This window comes from Melopsittacus undulatus, chromosome 8 (genome assembly GCF_012275295.1).
Source record: "Melopsittacus undulatus isolate bMelUnd1 chromosome 8, bMelUnd1.mat.Z, whole genome shotgun sequence".
Classification (NCBI taxonomy): Eukaryota; Metazoa; Chordata; class Aves; order Psittaciformes; family Psittaculidae; genus Melopsittacus; species Melopsittacus undulatus.
Window position 1 is genome coordinate 37,838,446 of NC_047534.1, and position 24,643 is coordinate 37,863,088.

At 36.1% G+C, this 24,643-nt stretch overlaps 1 protein-coding gene across 1 annotated transcript in view; it reads left to right on the top strand.

Annotated features, from left to right (window-relative positions):
- Positions 1–2,905: 2,905 nt before the first annotated feature.
- PDE1A (phosphodiesterase 1A) overlaps positions 2,906–24,643 on the top strand; it is a 49,372-nt gene continuing 27,634 nt past the window's right edge. Inside the window, exons 1-6 of the mRNA XM_031052303.1 lie at positions 2,906–3,015; positions 15,199–15,381; positions 15,844–15,910; positions 16,856–16,972; positions 18,922–19,062; positions 23,731–23,831. Of these exons, the coding sequence (XP_030908163.1) occupies positions 15,296–15,381; positions 15,844–15,910; positions 16,856–16,972; positions 18,922–19,062; positions 23,731–23,831 (512 nt within the window). The 5' untranslated portion in view covers positions 2,906–3,015; positions 15,199–15,295. The remainder of the gene's footprint in view (positions 3,016–15,198; positions 15,382–15,843; positions 15,911–16,855; positions 16,973–18,921; positions 19,063–23,730; positions 23,832–24,643) is intronic.

Consider the following 24,643-nt stretch of genomic DNA (forward strand, 5'->3'; position numbering starts at 1 on the left):
TTGTTGGTTTGTCATCTAAATTGACATATTTATCCTTTACTAAAATGTTAGTTTAATTACTGAAATGTCAGCTTTTGAACTTTGTGGCTATTTCACTTCAATGCATAATATGTTGAATATATTCAGATTATTCATATACTGTTATAAACCACTTAATTTTGCTGCATTGAAAGTCCATTTTTCTAATTTCTGTGGTAGATCTTATGATTATCACCTGACAAGTGTCTGATCAGCAGCACTATGGAAAGATTTTATCTGTGTCAATCTTCCCAATGGGAAGTTGTACTGTAGATAGAGACATTCTTTTCTTGGAAGTGCACAGCAAAGGTTGGGGGCCACTGGGCACAGGTTGCCATAAAAGGACATTCCAGTCCCAGAAAAAATAATCCACCATGAGGCTGGTTCAACATTGAAACTGGTTGCCCAGAGGGTTTGTGAAATCTCCATTCATTCAGAGCTCAAGTGGAAGGCCTCTGAGAAATTTGATCTATCTTTGAATTTATACCTAAGTTTGAGGTGGGCCCTGCTTTGAACAAGAGCTTGAATCAGGTGAAGGTCTCTTCCAACCAAAATTATCCTGTGGTTCTATGGTAGATCTGCACTGGGTGAGCTACAGACACCCTTGAGGGCATGTCTCCAAAGTGTGGATACTTGAGATGACAAGGTCACTGGGCATCATTGAATGATACAGGTTTTATTTCCTTTTGTGATTCTTTATATCTCTTCATAATCACTTTAACTTTGCCTGAGCAGCTTTTCCTAATTGCTCAGTCTGTTATTGTTTTCTACAGTCCTCCTAGAATATGAGCTACACAAGGCAAGTTACATAGGTTGTCTGCCACCTACGCAGTGAGATATTGCAAGGTTATAGTGGCTTAAAGTCTACCCCAGGGGCTCCTTTCCTACCACAGGCATAAAAATGATTCCACTTATCTGTCATCTGGTCTATGCCTTGAGAAAAAGTAGAACCACTGGAAATTGTATAACTTGAAACTATTTTGAGCTAATATTGCTCCCCACTGGGAAGTGTTGTATTTTCAATTCATTTATGCTTTCACTTTGGAAACTGCGATTCGGAGGCATGCTCAGTTAAACATGGAGGTAACAGTGCAAGTGGTAGAAGGCTATTTGCAAGTAGTGGTGATGATGCTGGCAGACTCACCTCATTTTAGTGTTGCTGCTCAAGAGGGGTTGTATGCATTAGTGAGGAGCAGACATCTCAGCAGAGTTACACTGTGTGTTTTGGGTACTGCAAGGTGAGTGCTTCTTCAGTCTATAGATACCTCTGAACTGGAAGGAGTTAGGTACTGGACCTGGCTCCTCATGCATAAGGTTATTTCTGTGTAGGAGATGTGTTTCCACAGTATTTCATCCACCCACTTCACTCCTCTGATAAAATTTTTTAACACTAAATTTTCTATTCATTTATATGTGATGCACTGTATAAAATACCAAGTAAATATGGTTGCTAAGAGCTTTATCTGTGTTATGTTCTATGCTAATTAGAGTTGAATCAAGACTTTAGAGAACTGAGAAGGCTGGTCTGAAAGCTCCATTTGCTAAAATTATCCTTGCAAGCTTGGACATAATTATCTGTCATGGTTTGAGCATGTTTTGAGGGTGCTCAAACCATGACATTATCCCTAGGCCAAATAAATATAAAGAGAAGTCATGAAAGTGATTTCATGATAGAACTATACTTCCCAAATTTATAAGAGATCTGTTTTGAATATCACTGCATTTTTTTAAATTCATTCATTTTAATTAGGTTAAGTCAAATATTGTATATGACCAATAAAAGTAATATATAGTGTATATAACATGTTATATAGCATATTGTATCTCATACATGCTCTTTCAGTTTCATGCTAAGTTTCAGTCTACTGTTTCCCATGATTTTTTTCACATTCCATATACGTAAAAAAGATTATTTCATGAAAATTATGTTGAAATAATGATATATCTTTTACTACAGAAATCTTTATCTTACATGATACAAACCCATAGATTATTTCAACTCAGAGATATAGCACAGAAAGAAGAAAATACCCATGCTTCAAGCATCTATTAAGTCACAGCTCTACACAGTTACTGTGATTAGATTTTCGTTTAACTGCAGTGACATGACTACTCTGTATGGTTAAGTTGAGCAATGTCAGAAGTGTTCATCAGAGACTTTAGGAAAAATCTGGTATTCAAGGTGTTTATCTGTATAAATGTATTGCTACAGAGGCATGAGTTGATGCATTATAAAATCCTCTTTGGTTATCCATGTTTGTAATTTAAAAGTAAGAGTACACTTGGGAAAATATGGATTATATGGATTTTTCCAATGCCATAGGCACCACTTTCATCTGGTATAATGATGAATTTTCTGTAAACAGCAAAACAATGGTGCACCACATTAGCTCACACTAATAAGAAATACAAATTCTGCAGCAAGAACATACTGGAAGCCTAAATGAATATGAGACACTTAAATGAAGCAAAACCAGTTTACAATGGATATTAAAAAATTATAATCAACCTAAGCACAGAAAAATTGTAGCGGGATTACTTGCAAAGTTTTATTTATTACTTAAACAAAATAGAAACTCAGGCATAATAGTAATGTCACAAATTAATACGAAGTCACTCTGACGGCAGTTACTGAGTCCTCTCTGTCTTACCGGAACGTATATGCCTTATCTTAACAGATCTTACAAATTTATCAAGCTGTAAAAATGTACAACTGGTTGTTATGTGTGTTCTAAACCCATTTCAAATGAAAGAGATGCGGTGATTGTCTTTTGCTTCTACATTGGCTATTGTGTTGGTTCCAATATTACAAATGGAAAGTGCAGTCACTAAAAATTGATATAAGCAACACACTAATATTTTTATTTTCTTTTTTTTTCACAGATTAAGATGCTTGGTAAAGCAGCTGGAGAAGGGTGACATTAATGTGGTGGATTTAAAAAAGAATATTGAATATGCAGCATCTGTGCTGGAGGCAGTTTATATTGATGAGACCAGGTAAGTCTGAGGGGGAAATAAAAAAAAGAAAAGTAGGTTGAGAATCACATTTTAGAAGTCTGGTCTTTGCATGCAGTTGTAGCTGCTGTGAGCTGAAAATCTGCACATCGGAAGAATTGTATGTAAACAAATTGTCTTTTAGTGACAAGGTTAAAGCAAAGAAGATTCTAAAGATCAGATGTAACCATCATCTGAAGAGTTTGCCTCACTTATTATTAATGTTCACAGTATAAAATAATGAAAATTTTCTGAAAGATGGTTTTTCTTTCCCCCACAGGCCACATACCAATAATCATGCTGAGTAATGTATCACTGAAAAAAAGTGGGCTGTTTTGGAATGAAATGCTCATAGAGATGAGTCAGAATATTCTAATCTGGCCTATAAATACATAAATTCATGAAAAGCTGTGATGTATTTTATAATGTTTGATGCTTTGTTTATGATTATTGTTACTAGCAGTATTGCTGGCAATCATCTTTAATGTGGGTTGACTCCAATTAAATTAGAAGTTCAGAGTATTTGGCTTCTTGAAAGAATTGTAAGGCATGTACTATATTAAAGTTAACTAGCTAGCTTACTGGCCTCCTTAAGATTTTCTAAGCAGAATGGTCTTGTAAAGATATCTGCCAAAGCTTCTTCAATACTGCTGGAGCATGCAGTGTATGTCTTGGTTCCATGCTATATTTGAGAAGTCTGCCATCATACTGATTATTTCATGTACCTAACTCTCAATCTGCATATTTAATACATTGTTTAACGTGCTGCTCTAGCTTTTTCCTATTAATTTTCTTTGATGGCTTCCTTTACATTGAATCAAGGGGTCAGTTTGGGGATTCACATTAGTTTACAGTTATATTTCTGGTTAAACTGAAACAGGTTCTTATGTTGACAGATAGAATAAATGATGAACAAAATTATCTTTGGGCTCATACTACTACAACAGAGGCCATAAAATTTCATTTTTCAGCGATTGTTTTAGATTTAAATCTTCTTAGCACATCTCAGGTGCCCGGGAAGCATTGGAAGATCACAGTTCTCTCTCTGCTGTAACAGGATACTGTGTGGTCAGAGTTTAAGCATTCATTTTGCATTAATAACCATAGAAGCTGTATCAAAGCTGCATAGGAGACAAGGATATAAACCATCGATTATTCCTTCCATACACTTCCCAAACACTGTGATTAAATGGGTATAGTATTCACAGCTCTTTCTGAGCGGTAGCATCAGGACAATGAGTGAGATTTCTAAACTGAGGCAGCCTCTGGAAATGAATAGTATTCTTACAATGAGGAATCCAGTTTTCTGCCTCTGTGTGGGAGCATCAAGACAAGTAACAGACGTTTCATACACAGAGAAAACTGGTACACCTGAAAAATACATAGGCTTTGGCAGTAACAGGTGCATTATTTTTGCTGTAAGCAAATCTTTAAGTAAGCTAACTACCCTAATAGGACTTGTTAAAGGATTGTTAAACTGCCCCAGTGAAAATAAACATACATTGTTTTATAGTGGTTTTGAAGATTTTCATAGTCTTTAGGCTACTTTTTTAGCCCTATGGGCAAAATGGAGATTATTGATTTTCCAAAATTCTACTTCAGTATATGGATGAAGCTTTTGCTTTATTCAACACTGCTTAATCTTATTTATTGCATCCAGTATTTTGCAGAATAAGCTGATTTTTCACTGTACTAAGTCAGAAAGGAAATACCTGAGACAGGTATCTTGTTTTCTCTGATTTACTGAATACTTCTGTTCTCCACGGCAGCCTCAGAGTTTGTAAACCTACCAGATTTTGCTAGCATTCCTTATATAATTGTGCATTAAGTATACATTTTATGTATATCTCTCCATACCTATAGCTGTATTTCTGAAGTATATGTATGTAGACATATAAAACAATTTTTTTTGCCCATATTACTTATGCTACAAGTAATAGTTAAACATTGAGTTACTTTAATGAAATACTTCTCAGCTTCTTCTGGTTTTAGTGGCTTCCATTTTATTCCCCATATTCTTCATTTTGGTTTATAGTGTTTGATTTTGTTTTTAATTTCTCTTCCTTGGACTAATGTAGTCTCCATGAAATTCAGACTTCAGGGGATGCAGGTTTTGAACCTGGTTGTCTTTGTGAAATTTAGGCTAAAATTATAGGCTGAGCTTCTACTTCTTAGTTGGACAATATTATGTGTAGTGTTGTTTCAAATTTTGACACTTCCCTGCTTAAAAAAAAGTAGTTAAAATATTTATTGTGTGGCAGACAGACATTGTAGTCACCACCATTACTTTCATAGTAAACTCTTTTGCATGGCAAACTGCAAAGATAATCATGTTTTAAATAGAATGACCAGTATTCTATTGTCTAAATCTTCACTAGAACACTTAAAAATAAACACACAAAGAAGGTCTCTTCAGCTCTTCATGTTCTGGGAAGCTAATCCGTAAGGAGCAAAAGCAGTGTATCATTGAATCTAATGGCAGTGGAGGCTGGAATTAGCTTGTGTGGTTATATTTATTCTCATTTCCACCAGATAATATGGGTTCTTTGTCCTGCACAGAGCTACCACTGTCAGGAGTCTGGAACTGAGTTAACTGAGCTCGTTAGTAGATTAGAATAATAGTTTAGATCAGAAGCAGAATGGCCCATTCCTGCTGAGCCTGAACATGCACTTATATATACACATATAATAAAGTTCAAATTACTTCAGTAACTTTCTTACATATGAAGTGCCATATAGTTTAAAGTAATTGCTATAGCACAGGACAATAACAATTAATACACTCAGCAGAGCCGTGAGAAATACATCTGAGTACAGATTACTTTTATTAACTAAGTCCCAGAAGTTGCATGCTTTACAGGATATAATAACTCCTGAGGTTTGGCTTATAACATTGAAAATTTAATGATGCCTGGTTCTACAAGGTACAAAGTATTGCAGGCTTAGGACCAAAGCTTCAGTATGGAGTTTCTGCAACTCAAATGAAAATACCAATATTTTCTATTTTAAGCCCATGAGGCTTCAGCCCTGAATTTTGTCCTGATGAATTTACTGACCCATTGATTACATATCCAAGCAGAGGAAGACGTCAGCTTCAATCAGCCACCTAATACTGAATCCTGTCTGTGGTGTTCTCTTTCCCACCTTTCTGGTAGACTGACTTCTGGTAGACTGATCATCTGAGAGAAAGCCCCCTTAAAAATCTCTACAGTCAGATTAGGAATAGTGACTAACGGAGTTGGTTGGGAGCATCCTCCTAACTCATTTTCCTGTTATGATGTACATACTATTAAACAGCTAAATAACATGATTCCACCAATTGTTCCACACGTACTGCAGAAGGACCTTCTGCAACTCTGAAGAGGCACAGAGATGAAAAAAGCAAAATGAAAAATCAATACTAAGGTCAATAAAGAGATCCGAGTATGAAGTATCTTACAGAACATATTCAATAATGTAGACAAGGATCAAGGAAGAGCCTGGCCTGTTCCACATCTCTGGGGATCCACTTATGCTACTTAAAGATTAAATCTCAGGCATTAGTCTAGCAAAACTGCTGTTCTCTTTATAAGCCTGAGCTTTCCTCAGTGACCAGTTCCAATTTGAGTTCCTCAAGCAGGTCCAGAGAATGGCCATGAAGCTGGTGAAGGGTCTGGAGCACAAGTCTGGTAAGGAGTGACTGAGGGGACTCTGGTTATTTTGCCTGGAGAAAAGGAGGATCAAGGTAGACCTTACTGCTCTCTACAACTGCCTGAAAGGAGGATGAGGGAGGAGGTGGCTGGTCTCTTCTCTCAAAGAACAAGTGACAGAACAAGAGGAAATGCCCTCAAGCTGCGCCAGGGGAGGTTTAAACTGGATATGACGCAAACCTTTTTCACAGAGAGGGTGGTCAGGCATTGGAACCAGCTGCCCAGGGAAGTGGTGGAGTCACCATCCCTGAAGTGTTCACAAACCATGAGACAAGGCCCTTAGTGACATGGTTTAGTGGTGGACTTGGCAGTTCTGGGGTAGTGGTTGGACTTGATGATCTTAAAGGTCTTTTTCAACCTAGCTGATTATATGATTGAATTTCTTACATTAGGGGATACCAATCGTTTTCCCCTGTATGTTATTATGGGTTGATTGGAAAGCCTGTGTCATTATATAAAGTTGTGTGTGCATACAGATGTACATGCAAATGGTAAGCTGATGGCACCTTGAATCTCTATTTGTAGTGCAACAATCAGCTGTAAATGGCTGGAGAATTCAAGCCCTTTAGCAGAGTATAAAGTATTTTTCTCAAGTCCTCTTTCCTTTTGCCTGCTGCTCTGTCCCTCTGCCTTTTATCTGAGCATAGGATAGCATTTTTAAAACTATGTAACCATGCTTATTTACATATATGCATTTTTCAAAACTATATGCAGCTGGGAAAAGCCAGAGAAACAACATTTCTTTTACTATTGATGCCCTGAGGGTAGACTAAGGAACAGCAATAGGCAGTAGGGATAACCTTCCAAAATTATGAAAAACTGGTTTGAGGCAATGACTCTCTATATCCCATATAAAAGGTTCTGAGGTAATTGGTAATTGGAAAGCACAGAGAAGTTAGACATATGTAAGTGATGCTTTCCTGTGAGCTTAATTATCTGTGGCCCCATGTCAATTAATATGCTGGTTTAACCATCCCTTTTTAAGTCTGCTGCATCTCTCAGTGCTGAATAAGGTGCAATAAGCACTTTCTTGAAAGAGACTTATCATTTTGGTACCTGAACCAGAGGTTCACTGTCCCCTGACGATAAGCAGTGAAGCTCCCAGAGTTCCAGCCCCTCAGTGGGTCTCCTCTGTGGAAGAAGTTAAAATGTACTCAATAGGTGTTATAAATAATTTTGGCAAATCTTGCAGGATTTTCTCCATTAGTACCTGCCACTTGGCTCAAGGTAGTGGAAGGAAGATATTTAGAGTCAAACAGGAAATAAATACAGCCTGATAATTCAGTCATGACAGCTGTTCCCTTCTTTGTAAACACAGCTCTTAATTCATTCTAACTGAGATGAAAATAAGTCAAATAAAACCTAGATGGAAATTACCAGATTAAAAAAAAAATAAATATATGTATTCCAAAGCCAGAAAAAAACCCAAACCAAGGCCCAGAAGTTGTTCTGGATAAAATCAGAATATTTTATCTAATTATGGTCTTATTTTTTAAATTCTTAAGTATTTTAGAAAAATGTACTTGATTTCAGGAAGATATTTATCTGGGCAGTTTCAATCCCATATATGTTTTTCATTTGGGTTAGTCTATATAATGCCCCTTTAAAAGGCCCTAACCCTAACCTCTTGAAGACTTTTGAGTTTGAAGAGACAGTGTTTCAGTAATGGACAAAGTGGATCCATTGTATATAGCTGGGAACTGTTTTGAGCATCTTTCTTTGATTCAACAAGACAAAAACCACAGGTTGTGGGTACACTCATGAAGAGAAAGGAGGTCTCATTAAAGGTAAGAGGCATTACAACATATGTTTGCACAAGAGCTCTGGAAATAGTGAATGTATTTCTATAATATAATGGTAAACACAGTCCTTCTTGAGAAAAAGCTTTTACTGAAAAAAACTACAGTCTGATATATATAATGTTAGCTAAAAAGGAGTCATTACATCCAAATTTTGTGATTGCTGTCCCTAACCAGCCCATGGTTAAATGTGCTTTGAAGTCTCTTTGTCAGCAACAAATCATAGAATTAGAATCATAGAATAGTTAGGGCTGGAAAAGACCTTAAGATCATCTAGTTCCAACCCCCCCACCATTTGAAGTAAATCAATCAGCTCATCCATTAGGGGAATCTACAAATGATACTTCTGTAAAAGCTGCTACTGAGAAAAAGCTTGTTGTGTTGAGATTAATTCAGTATATCCCACCCTTATAAAAGCTTAAAATAAGCCTTTAAAATCTTTTGTACTAAGCCAGAAGGTTGTTTTTTTTTCCTGAGAGGAAAGCTTCCAAAAAGCATCAAAGTTATATAAAATAACACACTTAACACACACTGAAAATCTGTTAAATTCTCACTAAAACTCTTCAGTTCACTTAGGATATTTAGTAAATGGCCTGCATCCCTTTTCCAAAGTTACTGGATTTTTCTTTCTCAAAGTTACTGCTATTAATTTATATATGATTCATGCCCTGAGAGTCCCTGCCCTAGAGAGCTTCCAGAATGCCAAGGAAAATTCATTAGCTCAAGCTGTACTCCTGAAAAATGGTATTTCTTCATCATGAAAATCCTGACATGAGTCTTAATTGTTGATGGCCTTTACTATGTATGTCTGTACTGAATAGGCAATACATATTAACAAGTAAATGTTCTCAGTAACAATGGTCTTTACTCCATTACTTATCTGCTGTTGTAATAACTGTATTTCATCCAGAGTTTTTGCCATTTAGTGTAATTAATTAGTAGTTCTTAATATGAGGACAATTCTTCTGAGAACGCACTAAATTTTAAGAGTACAACATGTTGGTAAATTTGTAATTTCCTTTAGAAAGACCTTTATGTAATGAAAATGTACCTAGTCATTTTTGCAATTTGTCCTCAGTGGGAATCGAGAGGATCTTCTAGTGGATGTTAGTGGAAATTGTAGTGGACTGTAGAGGATGTAAATATTGATTGAATATATTGATTCATGCTCATTCAGGAAGATACTGAGACACCAGAATGCAAATAATTTATAAAAATGGGAATTGGTGGTTTGGACTAAAAACTCTTTGCATTCCTGGCCTAGAGGAGGAGTTTGATCAATTCAGTCTTAAGGGGTTTATCATTAGCTTGATTAATTCACTAAACAGTAAAGATCTAATACCTCCTTCTCAATTCACCATCTCTGTCAGGCAGCACTGATCAGCACTGTTGGATTTTCTTTTTTCCCCATAGCCATTACCTTTTTTATTTTTCATTTTCTTTCTTCTCCGTAGTATATCTGAGATATTCCTAAGGGAAAATAAGCACGCATCTCTCTAGTCCATTGATATATTTAAAATTCTGATTAAATGAAAACAGAGCTAGAAATTATTTAGTGGTTGAATTCTGAAAAATTATTCTTGCTAGTAAACCAGAGTACTGTGACAAGGAGATCAGGTTGTTAGTTACTATGACTGCAATAGTAATCGATTGCCAAGCTAGAATGCCATGGGCCATATCTTACTTATTCCCACAACTGTCAATGGGAGCTCCACTCATGGAATGAATAGAATTAAATAACCCAAGCCTCCCCCTCTCCTTCACATGAATATCTCTTCCTTATAGTGCATCTACTTTATAAGCTAATTATTTACGAGTGAAATAAGTGTATATAACCCGGAAATTCTGACTTTGTGTTGAAAACAAATACTTTCTGTGGCACATTGTGTTAGAGCTTTTTTATTTTGTTTATTAGCATTTTTAGGTGTTGCTTAGCTTTAGGGAAGAAAAAATTTAAGTATGTGCATTGGTGTATTAAAATCTATTTAGTTCAGCTTGGAGTTCAGGACTCGCAGGTCAGTGGGGTTGATCTCAGTAGGTTTTTACTTTGGAGTAAAAATACTTTTGAAGGCTGAGTTTGTGGAATGCCTTATGGAAAAATATGTTGTTTGTGGAACAGCAAATTAAATGCCCACCATCTCTTACCTTCAGTGTGGTTGATTGGAGAATTAGGCTATGGATTTGCAGTCACTCCAAGTATTTTCTAAGCCGGAGGTTCTAGCCCCGTATTTGACAGCTATGGCCACTTGTTATTTTGCTCATTAATTCATCCAATGGCATTTTTCAACCTATGTCAAAGCTTACATATTGCAAAAATATTACAATTTACACATTACATTTCACAATTTACAATTAGAAATTATATTGCAAAATCTTGCAAAAATCCCTGTAATTGGTAGGAAGTTCAGTGTTGGTGGTTTAACTGTGTTTGTTTTGACCCTGTCTTCTGATACGATTTCACATTTCCTCCTCTTATTTATTTATTTATTTTTTTTAAAAGCACAGGATTATAGTATCATAGAATGGTTTGGGTTGATCATTCAATTTCAGCACCCTTGCACTAGACTAGGGTGCTCAAAGCCCCATCCAACCTGGCCTTGAACACTCCCAGGGATGGGGCATCCACAGCTTCTCTGGGCAACCTGTTCTAGTGCCTCACCACCCTCGTACTGAAGTATTTCTTTATAATATCTAATAAAAATCTATCCTCTTTCAGTTTAAAGCCATTTCCCCTTGTCCTGTCACTACATGCCCTAATAAAAGGCCCTTCTCCAGATTTCTTGTAGGTCTCCTTTAGGTACTACAAGGCTGTTATGAGGCCTCACCTGAGCTTTTTCTTCTTCTGAATTAGCCCAACTCTCTCAGCCTGTCTTCATACCAGAGGTGCACCAGCCCTCTGAGCAACTTCATGGCCCTCCTCTGGACTCACTCCAACAGGTCCCTGTCCTGAATAGTCACATATAATAATAATAATTTATCTACTCACTTATGATTCATAAAATGGCAAGTTAGAGCAAGAAGACTGTGTAATAGTAGAGTTACAGAATGTAGAATTTATATATTTTCCATTTATCTGGGCAATAAAACTTTCCTTAGGCAAAACACAAACATCAATAACTTCCTGTTGGTTCACTGATTTTACTGAGGCTTTTGAAAGTTGTCAGTTCTGTGTAAATATAAAATATCAGTAATATAAACACTCAGAAATAGAAATGTTTTTGAATGTATGCTTCAGACTGTTTTATTTTTCTCAGAACTTATAAACAGTGGTGTATTATTATTCAAATAAATGATGATGTTATGCACAGTGATTGCATCAGAGTGACGCTATAATACGTGTGCTCAAAGAGTCAACCTGTGTTGTGGTTACGCTCTTAGCAGCAGAAGTAGTAACAGCAAGGAGGGCAGGCATGTAAGGACTCTGTGGTTTACTTGATGCATTAGCTGCAGTGGACAGCAGTAGGTGAGGGGCCAGCAAACAAGCTGTAAAATGACTCAATATAAAAGGAACAAGGGCTGTGTGGAAATGCACTTTAGTGGCCAATTGAAAATTGGTTCTTGGGTGAAAAAGAAAATTTCAGCTAATACTTCAATGTAAGTGCTGAAGTACTGTTAGTACTTCTGGTTAATGTGTACAAGTTCTAATACTGCTATTGAAGGTTCTTTTTGTTACATTTAGTAGAATTTGTATGTATATGTGCACCTTCTAAATAGTAAGTAAAAGTATTGATAAAAACAATTTGATGATTTTATGACTCAACATATAAATATGCTTTATTTGGGTTGTTTAAAGAAGTGTTTTCACAATCAGCAAGTAAAAGGTGAGAAAACAGATGATATTGCACAGAATCCACAGTACTGTATAAGTATACATATGTATGCACACCCATGGAAATGTAGTGGAAATACTATACTTTGTAATCAAGGAATAAATAGATGAAGAAAAGTGGACAAAAGTTAAAACCTATGAAATTAGTTGAGTATTGGATTCTAAGAATTTGTGATATTTAGATGTATTTTATTTCCCTTCCTAAATAAAACTACCATCAAATTATGTATCCATCTAACCATCCATTCATTCAGATGTTTAGACCCATAACCAAGCCCTGTTCTTGTAATCACAGAAGAATGTCAGTCAACAGTGAATTTATTTGAAGGCCTTTTCTAATAATGCATACACCACAAGTAATTTTACCTAATATAAATCTTATTCTTCAAAAGGTCAGGAAAGTGTAGAAAATAGACAGTTATGAGATGAATGACTAGCCCTTGCTTCCTCTCCTGTTTCAATTAGGCTTCTGAAAGAAACTAATTCTTTTTGAGAAATTATTAAGGTTATGTGTTGAGGGATCTGTAAGAGCTTGTATCTACAAAGGATTGAGTTTACAACATAATTCTATGCTGCAGTTGCTTCCCTAGTTACTTAAGTAGGAACCAGAGACACTGAAACACTCCCATAGCACATTGTTCGGTCACTTCTCGTCAGAGAGCAATAGTCTCTGATAAAAAATGACTGGTTAAATAAACGAGTTTTTCTAAAACTGTTTTCTCTGTTCTGTCTTCACAAAGTAACTCCTGTTACTAAAATTTACAGACTGAATATTTTAGAGGAATGGTTAAAAGGATTAGAGAAACTACAGTGTGTTTTGCTAGTCTTAATTCTAACTCTAGTGGCTCGTATCTGCAGAGCTGAGGACTTGGTCCCAAATTCAGATCTGCTTCAAACTACAGCAAGCTGATGTAGAACTGTGCTTCATGCTGCACAGGTGATGTGGAATATCCCTGCTGTATGCTGGCAGCCTAATTGATTTAATTTAAGGAATAAAATTAATTTATAACCTTTGACCTATGGCCAATCTCAGCTTTGATTCAGTTTTGCAAGATAATTTGCCCAAATCCTTTCCTCTACACAAGCCCTGCTTCTCCATATTAAATTGCTGAGTTTTGGCCTGGGTCCCACTATCAGAAAACCTCTTAATTCTTGTTCATTCTGCTCCTGTTGCACCCTGTGTTAAAAAGCCTTCCTAGTGTGATAATTTTATGTTCCTAAAATAATTGGAAAATCTCTGCAGTTCTTTCAATAAGCAGGGGTGATGTTGGAGGCCTTTTATGTTGCGTTTTTTAAACCCTCGTTTGAAAGTGTCATAATATGTGCTGCTGGCCAGATGACCTGCTGAAACAAGTACTTCTGGCACCATGCTTCCTACTAGGTGTTTTCCTATAATCCCTCAGGTTAGTAGGCAAGGTTCTGAAAATGCTGAAGAAATGAAGAAAGTGAAAGGTGTGAGTCACTGAATGGATATGAGGGGAGAGTGCACTAACAAGGGTGTCAACAGAGTTATCCTAAGAGTAAAAAGGAAAGATAGTGCCAGAGGTGACAACATGAAAATGGAAGGCAGTGTTAGTTTTCCTCGTCCAAATGCCCATCTGCAAATGCTGGTAGCCAAATTCCCACCATATCTATTTCCCAGGAATTCTGGTCAATCAGGAGAAGAAACCCAAGTTTTAACTTGGCAACTGGATTGCCTGATAAGAAAATTACACTAAAAATAATTTTTCCATTATTGCTTTGTGTCCAATTCATGCAGACTCGAGGAATTTCAGAAAGACAGCACAAGAGAAACAGATCCATATAATCAAATAATGTCTGCAATTCAGTTGGTACTCTATTAATAAATATTTGTAAAGGGTGGCATGCTTTACATATATTTGGGTCTTCCTAACTCTGGGATTTCTTGCACAACTGCGTGAAGGAAAACTTGTTTTGTTCTAAATAAGGGATTTGATCTTGGAAAACCCCAGCAGACTGAGTGATATGGGCAAATACCAACAAGAAAAAAGTTGTGTTCTGACATCTGGTAGATTTATAGAAGTGTAGAACTGAAGTCTTGAGTCTGTTTTAGGAGCATATCTAGTTATAGGCTTCTTCTAGATAAATTGATGTCCTCCAATTCAGTTCTTTTTTAATACTTCTTCTATTTCACAAAAGAAATACATTTTTCTAACTTTTTGAAAAACTAAAACCAGTAAAAGGTGAATTGCAATCCAGTCTTGTATAATTTTTTTGCTACTATGATTTTGTTAGCCTAACTTCGATATACAGACCTCCACAAAGAGAAATTAATTCTTTTTAATACTTTTATTTCACTGGAATAACATGAGGAGTATGTATACAGAGTATTCATTGAAATGCATTTACTATAGCATTGATATGTAATATCATTTACTTTGTATGTAAGTATCAAAACATTTTTTGTACCAGTTTGGAGGACAGATCAGAGGTACCACTGGTGTTCTCAGTTATAGCAGCAACCCATTTTTCTACAGATGTTCACATCATCTAGTTTTAAGACATCTCCTCAGGATTTTATAACTCATTGATTATGCTTCCATCCACCATAGCTGTGGCATCTTTGTAGAAAAATTTCTTGCCTTCACTTGAACATCTTGCATTTGCATATCTTTTGTGTTCTGGAACATGAACAGCATGAGAGAGAGAAGATAGATACCTTCTGTGCTCAGCTTCTCAGTGGCCTCGGTATGTCTACAAGAGAAGTCATTTAGTGATGGCTGAGTCAGTTCTACAGACTAGCAGACAACTCCTGCTCCTGTTAAGTTTTGTTAGCTGTTCACCTGTCCATTCTTGTTCTGCTTCAGTCTGCCATCTTCTTGGTTACCTTGTATTAATTTTGTTGTAGGAAGCTTTTGGACACTGAGGATGAGCTCTCTGACATCCATTCGGATTCGGTCCCGCTGGAAGTACGAGACTGGTTAGCTTCTACATTCACAAGGGAAATGGGAATAGTAAGAAGGAGACATGAAGAAAAGCCCAAATTCCGAAGCATTGTGCATGCTGTACAGGCTGGGATATTTGTAGAAAGGTGAGAGCTTTGTTTTCCTGTTACAGCACGTACTGCATTTAATGACAGTGTCTGTCACTGAAGATCCCTTAAGTGGTGGGATGAACCTGAAGCAAATCTTTGAGCCAAAATTTACATTTTAATTTCTGCAGCTGCTCGATTTTTCTATACAGAAATCCAAATGAAACTTCTAAATTTGTAATGAAATCTTCTGAACTTTGGAAAATTCTGGGAATGAACTTGATGGCTTTGAAACTTCTACACAAAAATGCACCAAAGACTGCACTAACATGTAGGAGTAATACACCATCAGAGGGGCTTTTCTCCTAAGTCGATTAAAAAATTTATGTCACCTCTGGGATCAGACCCTCAAATACCTTAGTGTTATTTCACAAACTCTGAAAGATGAATTAAAAAAAGAATAAATTGTTCCAGTACTTTTGAAAGGAATGCCCTTCCTTAATATTTTATTTGTTATTTTAGGATGTACCGAAGAACTTCTAGCATGGTGGGTTTGGCTTACCCAGCAGATGTGATAGTAACATTTAAGGTAAAATAATTTTAATCATTGTGGAATTTTATTGTGTCTATACATATATTTAGTGATTTTTAGAGTTAATGAGTGTATTTTTCTACGGAACATACCCTAGACATAGATAGTACGACAGAGCTGAGCACACAGAGCAGAAAAATTAATAGTTAAAAATTAAAAAACTAGCATATGAATGTGTTTATTGTTTCACTGATTAGTTGTGATTTCATTACAGATGCTGTTAGAGCAATAGGATGAAATTTGTATAAAAATTTGTATAGAAAAGTGGGACAGTTTTACCTGCTCTCAGTGATATGGTAATCAGCATCTCAGCAGCATTTGTTTCCTTTTTAGGAAAGAAAAAGGAGTAGTAGTATTGGGATAGAGCTAACAAAAGAAGCTGCAGCTTATGGAACAAGTATAGTATTTGCTGTGAATTAAAAGCATTACTGTAGTTCACCCAAAAGGCAATATTTTACAGCAATTAAGTTTCTATGGCTATGTATGCAGTTAGAAAATGCTATTTGTTGAGAATGTAGTATTTCACCTTTTCTCCTAAAAGTCACTGTTATATTGTTCTCAAATTGCTATATGGCTATAGTGTTAATGGCATTGCATAATAGCCTGTTAAAAGATTGGGTGTTCACATTAGCTCTATGAGGTTCTATAGACAATTTGTATGGAGAAAGTTAATTTTGAAAGATTAAGGCCTACAGACTTGTATAGGTCATGTTACAAGTATTTTATTCATAACTGGCATAATGATTTTCATTGTTAATACTGAAATAGTCATTATCTACAGTAAGTCTCAAAGAGTTGGACAATAGAAAAACACCCAAACTCTCCATCTTCCCTCCAAAAAACCCCAAAATGTCTTTCCCAGTGATTAACTGGAAACCTGCTTAAACAGATGGAAATTATATGTTTGGCTTTGTTTTTTTTTTCTTTTCCCTTCACCTACAGGATGTTGATAAATGGTCTTTTGACGTATTTGCCCTAAATGAAGCAAGTGGAGAGCACAGTCTGAAGTTTATGATGTATGAGCTGTTTACCCGATATGATCTTTTAAACCGTTTCAAGGTCAGAAACTAGCCACAAATAAAACTATGTATGCAAGTATAAGTATGTCAAATTTAAAATACAAGAAACATAGGATATGTTTCAAATGTTTTTTTTTAAATTGTACTATGCAGTGGAGAATTTCAAAGAATAAGGCACATCAAACATTGTAATATGCCAACAGTTCTACCAAATGGAACTTCACACAGAGCATGCAAATTTTTGTGCAACCCAAAAAATGGAAATCTGTGTAGTCCCATGTCAAGTCAGTTTGGTACGAGATGTTGCTAGTGAGCAGTTAGGCACTGCTAAGCATCAAATAAGCACAGTGTGTATACAGCCTATTTACTCAGTCATACTGGAGCCCTATCCCACCTTCATGGAACAAAGATTCCTAATAGAGCAGAAGACTTTAGTTAATCCCAAGTACTTTTTCGTGGCCTATATCATAGTATGTTACCCGCCACTGTGCAGGAGTTTCAGCTGAACCTTCCTTTTCAAAGCAACAACTTTTCTTACAAACAACTTCAAAAAGCTGAGATAAAAAATGGATCAAAGTGCCAAATTTATCATAATAGTACCGAATGAATGTTTCATGATAGTTTCAAAATCTCTCCACTGCAAAACATGCTTCTTTCAAAAAGGCTGACTCACCCTGAAGTTGATTTTGATATTTTAATTTTAAGAAAGAATCCATCAAATATTTTAACAAATATCCCATTAAGATTTTCCCTTCAAGCTCTGGGTGCTTGAAGTCAGAACCATACCAGGGCTATCATTAACAGCACAGTCAGAAAGTACATGATATTACTGTTTAGGTGTGCTTAAGCCCATTCTCAGTCCTACTTTTTAGTTTACCTTTTAGTTACCTTTACTAGTTTTAGTTTACCTTGTGGGAGTTTTAAATGAAGAAAAAAATCTTAAGGAAAGTGTAATTCCATTATATGTGTGTTGTGGCTTAACCCCAGCTAGCAACTAAGCCCCACGGAGCTGCTTGCTCACTCCCCAGCAGGATGGAGTAGAGAACTGGAAGGGTACAAGTGAGAAAATTCATGGGTTGAGATAAGAACAGTTTAAGAACTTAATAATAATAATAATAATAATAACAGAAATAAAACTTAGGAAAGACAAGTGATGCAAATGAAAACAATTGCTCACCACCAAGTGACTGATGTCTTTGAGCAGCAGCCCCCTGGCCAACCTTCTGCCTAGTTTTATTGCTGAGCATAGTCATACACTATAGAATATCCCTTTAGTCAGCTGGGGTCAACTGTCCCACCCGTGTCCCCTCCCAGCTTCTCATACACCCTCGGCCAACTTGCTAGTGGGATTGTATGAGAGGCAGAAAAGGCCTTGACTCCGTTTGAGCACTGCTCAGCAATAGCTAAAATATTGCTGTGTTGCCAACAGTGATAGCACAAATCCAAACTGCAGCCTCATATTAGCTGCTATGAAGAAAAATTATAGCTCAGCCAAAACCAGCACAATGGGAAAATAAATAGGACTAGGTAATACATATTGAATAATACTTTGCCAGGAGGAAAAGAAGGAAGAGAATTTGTACTATCAGATTTTTAAGGAAATCTTGTCTCAGGCAAGGTAAAACTGGTGAAGAAAAGAGGATAATCCTATTATTAGATTCTTATCTGTCATGCCTTTATTATATGAGCCATCTATGCATTCCTGGTCCAGACAAACATGTCTTGAAAACCATTTGTTTGAAAGCTCTGCTGTCTCTTTACACTAACCGCATGCTATGCATGGTGTATGTAGAGGTATATTAGATCTATAATGTTTGGGTGAAGACTCCCTGATGCATATTAAATATTAGGTCTTTACATTTTAAATTTTTCTTTTGTTGTTTCTTAACTGACTTCTATGGTACATTTATTTGTAATTTATTTCTTGCATGATTAACTTTGCAGCTGTTGCAGGAAAAAACAATAATTTGAATTTTTACTTCTCCCCAGATCCCTGTTCCCAATCTTATTTCATTTGCTGAAGCTCTTGAAGTTGGTTATAGCAAATACAAAAACCCGTATCACAATCTGATCCATGCAGCTGACGTTACTCAAACTGTGCATTACATAATGATTCACACTGGTATCATGGTAAGAAATACTGCAAAAGTTCAATTTACTTCTTTTCTCAAACCTTGCTGTTTAGAATAAATGCATATGTGTGCCTTTTCTGAAGGAAAAGCTCTCTTGAAAACTGTGCAGGGATAGATTCTGAGCTACCATCCAGGCTGTAAAATTTATGCCATTTTAACAGTTCTTCCAGGCTGGAACTCTCCTGCTGCAGAGGAAAATAGGAGGAAAAAAAAATCCTCCTTAAATTCTTTTTGCTTTGAGTTGCCTGAGCTTGTGTATTACATATCATACTAAAAGAGATACATTTGCAGGAGTGGCAGATGAGAAGTTTTTGCTTCCACATCAGAGCCTGGGAGGTGTGAAGAGGCAAGCAAGCTTTAGTATCTGCTGAGGTCTTGGCCATTGAAAGATATACTGAATCAGTGCAGGCTTAGTCAAGTACTCTGCATCTGCTTTTTCTTTTAGTTTATAACCATATTTAGGATTGTTCTTGCATACTTTATGTCCCTATAGTAGGTAGAAAACTGCATTTGCCTTGCACTGTTGAAATATCCCAATATTTCTTAGTATTTGCTTTGGGAGCTGAAGTGAGTCTGTGCAAGCATTTTTACTCTAAACACTTTGATTTAATACCAGCAGTGGGAGTATCCTCACTGTCAGCTTGCTAGACATCTCAGTCAGTGGCCTTTTGACGTTTTGTCTTCACTCTGAATGCACTTGTTTCAAAAAGAAAAAGAAAAAAAAGGTGGGAAGTGATAGTGCCTCATCTGTTGGCAGAGCCATTAAAAAATTCCACAAGACTTGGGTAGAAAAATTATAAGGACTGATTCTAGATGTTTGTGCTCTAATATAGCCACAACAAATGATAGTAATTCACTTACGTTAAGCCTTTTCTTAGTGAAAGCTTTGCCTTTCGCTTCAGTGGAGGCAAGAATGAGTCCCTAGTCACTGCAGGCTTTGATTCTACTGTTTGAAGGAAGTGTTTTGCTTCTAAGCATCAAGTTTTTAAAGCTACATTTTAACAAGAGTACAGAGTGCAGAATGAACCCTGGAGTCTTTGGCCAGCCAAGATTCCTTTCCACTTTGAGATGATTTCTTGAGAAAGGACTTCCTAAGCACAGCTCTTGCCAACATGAGTCCAAATCAAAGCTGTTGTGTATTGTATTCACTCATCAAAATAATATTTTAATAAAAGAAGAAGCTGGAACAGATTAAATCACATTTCCTATCCTATCCTTGTCTTCTATTGTAAGATCAACTGCAAGTGATAAGTGATGTGAGACACCTTTCTTGCATGTATACACATGGATCAGCAACTTAACAGGGAAGAAAATCCCTGTTGTATTATATGTTATAAACATCCTTTCAGCCTATTGTAACTGTGTTCATGTGCTCTTCAAAAAAGACAGTAGCATCCAGATTTTCTTTATGATTCCAGAACAAGGTTCCAGCTTCCAGAGCTATACTAGCCAATTGGGATGTTTAGCCATTGATTAAACAGCTTTACAAAACACTGTGTATCACCGAACGCTGAATGAAGGAACCTGCTTCATATTTGAATATCTGCTATTCCATCAGGTGCACACAAGAATAAGAAAGGTCTCTCCAACTCAAGTATAACACTATTAGCATCTTAACCCTGTAACAGCACTTTCAAGTGATTTGGATAACTATTTTTGGAAAAGGTTAGACTTTATTGCTGTTACTTTGCTGTAAAACCTTATTAATGTTCCCATGCTGCTACAAAATATTCCTCTAAAATTAGGCCAGGTTTTAAACATTCACATTTGAATTGTTGAATTATGGCATAGGAAAGTTCTTGGAAATATCTAGGACAACACTTAGTGAAGAGTGCCTTCAAACAGATGCAGCTTGCCAGGGAGAAGGAACATTTATAGAAATCAGCGTTTGAAAGAGGGCCTAGTGATTCTGCAGCTTACAAAGTATTTCTGTCCCAAATGCCATTTCCCATTTGAGAATGCATTAATATCATGAATATGGTCTACTTAACTTGGCTGGGTTTTTTTCCTGTTGCCTGGTTAACCCTACAGAACCCTACTCAATAACAATTTGAAGTTTGCTCCTCAGGCTAATAGTTTTCAGAGTACATCCATTGTAAAGCCTCTTTTAACTCTGCTGTAACTTCTAACAAACACCTGGATTGAAGTCAGTTTGATGCAATTCTATATCAAATTCCTGTGGTGTTTTTGCAGATTGACATGTAACTCTTGTGCTTTCATTGTGTCTTAAGGAACTGATATTAACTCCCAAATCTTCCCAAGAATTGCTGTTTTATTTGTTCACTTCTAAAAAATATACTGAAGTAAATGTTTCAAAAAGGTGGACTTTAGAAAATCCTTCTCATGATTCCTGTTGTTCAAATCTTACATCTTGTATCTTTTATAGGCAGTCATGTTTCAGCATTTAGTCAGAGTTTATGCTCCTCCACAAGCCTTTATAGAGATTCCAGTGAAGAATAACATATATTCAGAGTCAAGGCTAAGGAAATAAAATAATCATTGTATTTTCAGAATGTTACTGTCTGTCTTAAGAATTAAGATCCAACCACCAAAGATAAATGTGTGAGAAAGTTACACAGATGGCACACAATCCATTAACCTTCCCAAGAGATTAAATCCCAGATGATAAGACAGAAATATATAACTCAGGCTTGCATTTATGAAGTCTCCATCTTTATACAGATTTAAAAACCTAAGTTCCAGGGAATACATCTTGTAAAGAACTTTTGAGTCATCGATCATCTTCCCACCATCCCTTTTCTCCTCCCACATACCTGTATTGCTCAAACTAAAGGAAAAATGTCTTTACTGTCAATAAGTGCATTGTGAGACTCCCTTTCTTAATCATTTTTTAATCCATCATTGTCTAAAAACATAGTTTGAACCAGAGCTCACGAAAAGTTTAATTTTATCTATTTTCTTATAAGCAATGTATAATACTGGAAAATATCAATGGAAGAGATCTTTTCTTATAGGTGTTACACCTGCATGGCATAGGATCTTCCAGGAGGGAAGCAGATTCCAGCTTTTTGCAGTCTTGCAGACCTTCAGATACCTGCTTTTCCTTCTGCCTTTGGGAAAAACACTTCTTAACTGTCTCTGACTTCCTTAGAAATGCTTTACATACAGTAGTTGTCTAGTTCTCTGATTTGAATACTGATCTGAATTACAACTGTACAGCTACAGTCTCTAGAATACTTGCTCTTATATACTACCAGATGAAGTTTCTGTGTAGCCTATAGATGTTGTTTGTGAGGAATGCTTTTCTTCTCACAAATGCATTGTTTAGCAACTAGTTTGGTTACTTTAAAAGCCGATCATTGAAAGGCATCTTAAAGAAAAAGTTCATGTTTAGCTTTAGTTGCTAATAATTTCTGTGTTTCTATTCTATTTGGTATGTTGAAAACATTGTGAAAGCGAGGACCGGTCATGGCCTGGTTTCTTGTGACACACAATGTGATGAAGGTCATCGTTTCCATTTTTAGATCTGCTTACAGTACATTCTCATTCCTCTGTTGTGACCTTTTTAAATCTATACTTCACCAACAGCCAGTACTTGTTGTTCCTTAGCAGTCTTTTTTTTCATTGACTGAATGACCTATTTCATTATTCTCACATTGCTTATGAATCTTGACTGTTTCCTTTCTTCTTTGAAAGAAATACTAGTATTGGCAGCTTTTACTACTTCTGGCAGCTTATACATATTATGTCCATTCATACACACGTATGTGCATATATGGGTGAATAAGGATGAGATCATTCTTCAATCCTTTAGTACAGAAGCTTGCTTTACCGAAAAAAAATGTGAAATATGTGTGGAAGTGCTTGACTGGCATTTGACTTAATCAGTCCTATGACTGCGGGGGTTAATTATCATATGATTTTTCTGCCCCCATTTTTAGATGGAGTAAATTTTCTCTTCAAGGATGATTTATCATTCAAGAAATAGAACTTGAAAGATAAAATAACAGAGGTTATTTTAGAAACTGAACAATACAGAAGAGCCTTAGTTAGCAAGAGGTATAAAAGTGCACAAAACTTCAGGGTCTGCATTATTTTGTATACATGACCTGTATTACCTTTTGTTCTGTGTAGCTGTATACTAGCCTTGTACACCCTTTTTTTGCATTAGTACAAACTATGATAAAATTTAGATCAGGAAAATCTTCCATAGGCCTAATTTTAGTGCTATGTACTCTGGTAAAATATAACGAATGCTGATGTTGTACCTAGAATTTATTATGAGCCATATATATTGCTTACTAAAAGACAAATTATAACCTTAACTTCATATCAAGTTTTTAGCTGAAAATACCAGAATTTGGTGAGTGCATGTAGGGGCTATTATATTAGATATTTCCTACTCAAAACAGCTACAAAATATACCATACAATTATCTTAGTAACTCATATTTTCATTGCTAATATTTGCTTTCCTAGTGACCACAAGGATGTTAATTTGGTCTTAGAAAAATCATAACAAATACAAGGTATTTTACTGTACAAGGAGGTATTTTACTGTAGGTGTTATGGATATATAGTTACATGGAATAAGACGAGAATAAAGTTTACTTGAAGGTGATACAAAACATTTTCAATACTGTAGTGTTTAATCTGAGTTAGGCTAGTATAGAAAATATGATTAGAATTTGGTTTTTGTTTACCAGCACTGGCTCACAGAACTGGAAATTTTAGCAATGATCTTTGCAGCTGCCGTCCACGATTATGAGCATACTGGGACCACAAACAATTTTCATATTCAGACAAGGTAAGTGAAGTGAAGATACTCTTAAGTGTGGTATCTGGAGTTTGCTGTTCATTGGTCTGAACTGTTTCGTGCCTCTTAACTGAAACAGACAGGAAGTAACCAGGTCATTCCTGATTTTACAAGTTGTTTCCTTGGCCAGTTTAAGGGACTGCTCACATGAACAAACATAGTATGGAAAAGTAAGGACTTAGTGTTTGAAATCATTATAGTTTGGAGCTGATGGGTCGGGGTTAAATCCATAACATACTTGTCCTCTGAGATGTGCCCTTCAATAATTAACAAACCTAGATCTGCAGCTGAAATAAAGACATAATTCTTTTCTCCCTCAGCATAATCTGGCTAAAAATAAACATAATTTTGTACTTCCAAATTTATATTACTTTTCTAGTTTTGTCATTAATACTTTGCTCTGGAGTATTGCAAAAGTGGAAAATTACTGTTAGCCTTTGAATTTTTCTTGGGCATACTTGCAAACAGGTATTTGTTTTGTGATGAGGCTCATTCTTCCCTCCTAATGGAACTTGGTCCTGATGTGGCATGCCAGGGCCATGATTCCAGGCTTCTTTTATGTGAGAAAAGCTGATTAAATGGCTGTCATAGTAGATCTTAGGACTGTTTAAAACTAGCCATAAAAACCTGTGAAGATCAATGTGTGCTTCATAAACATATGTGATTGGCAAACCACAGATTTTCTCATTATTTTAATGGGATTATGGATGTAAATGTATTTAGGTAGGTTATGGTTTGTTCCCTCTAAATAAAGGTTCAATCCTGTTTTCCTTTTTTACATTCCTTGGTACCGTATCATACAT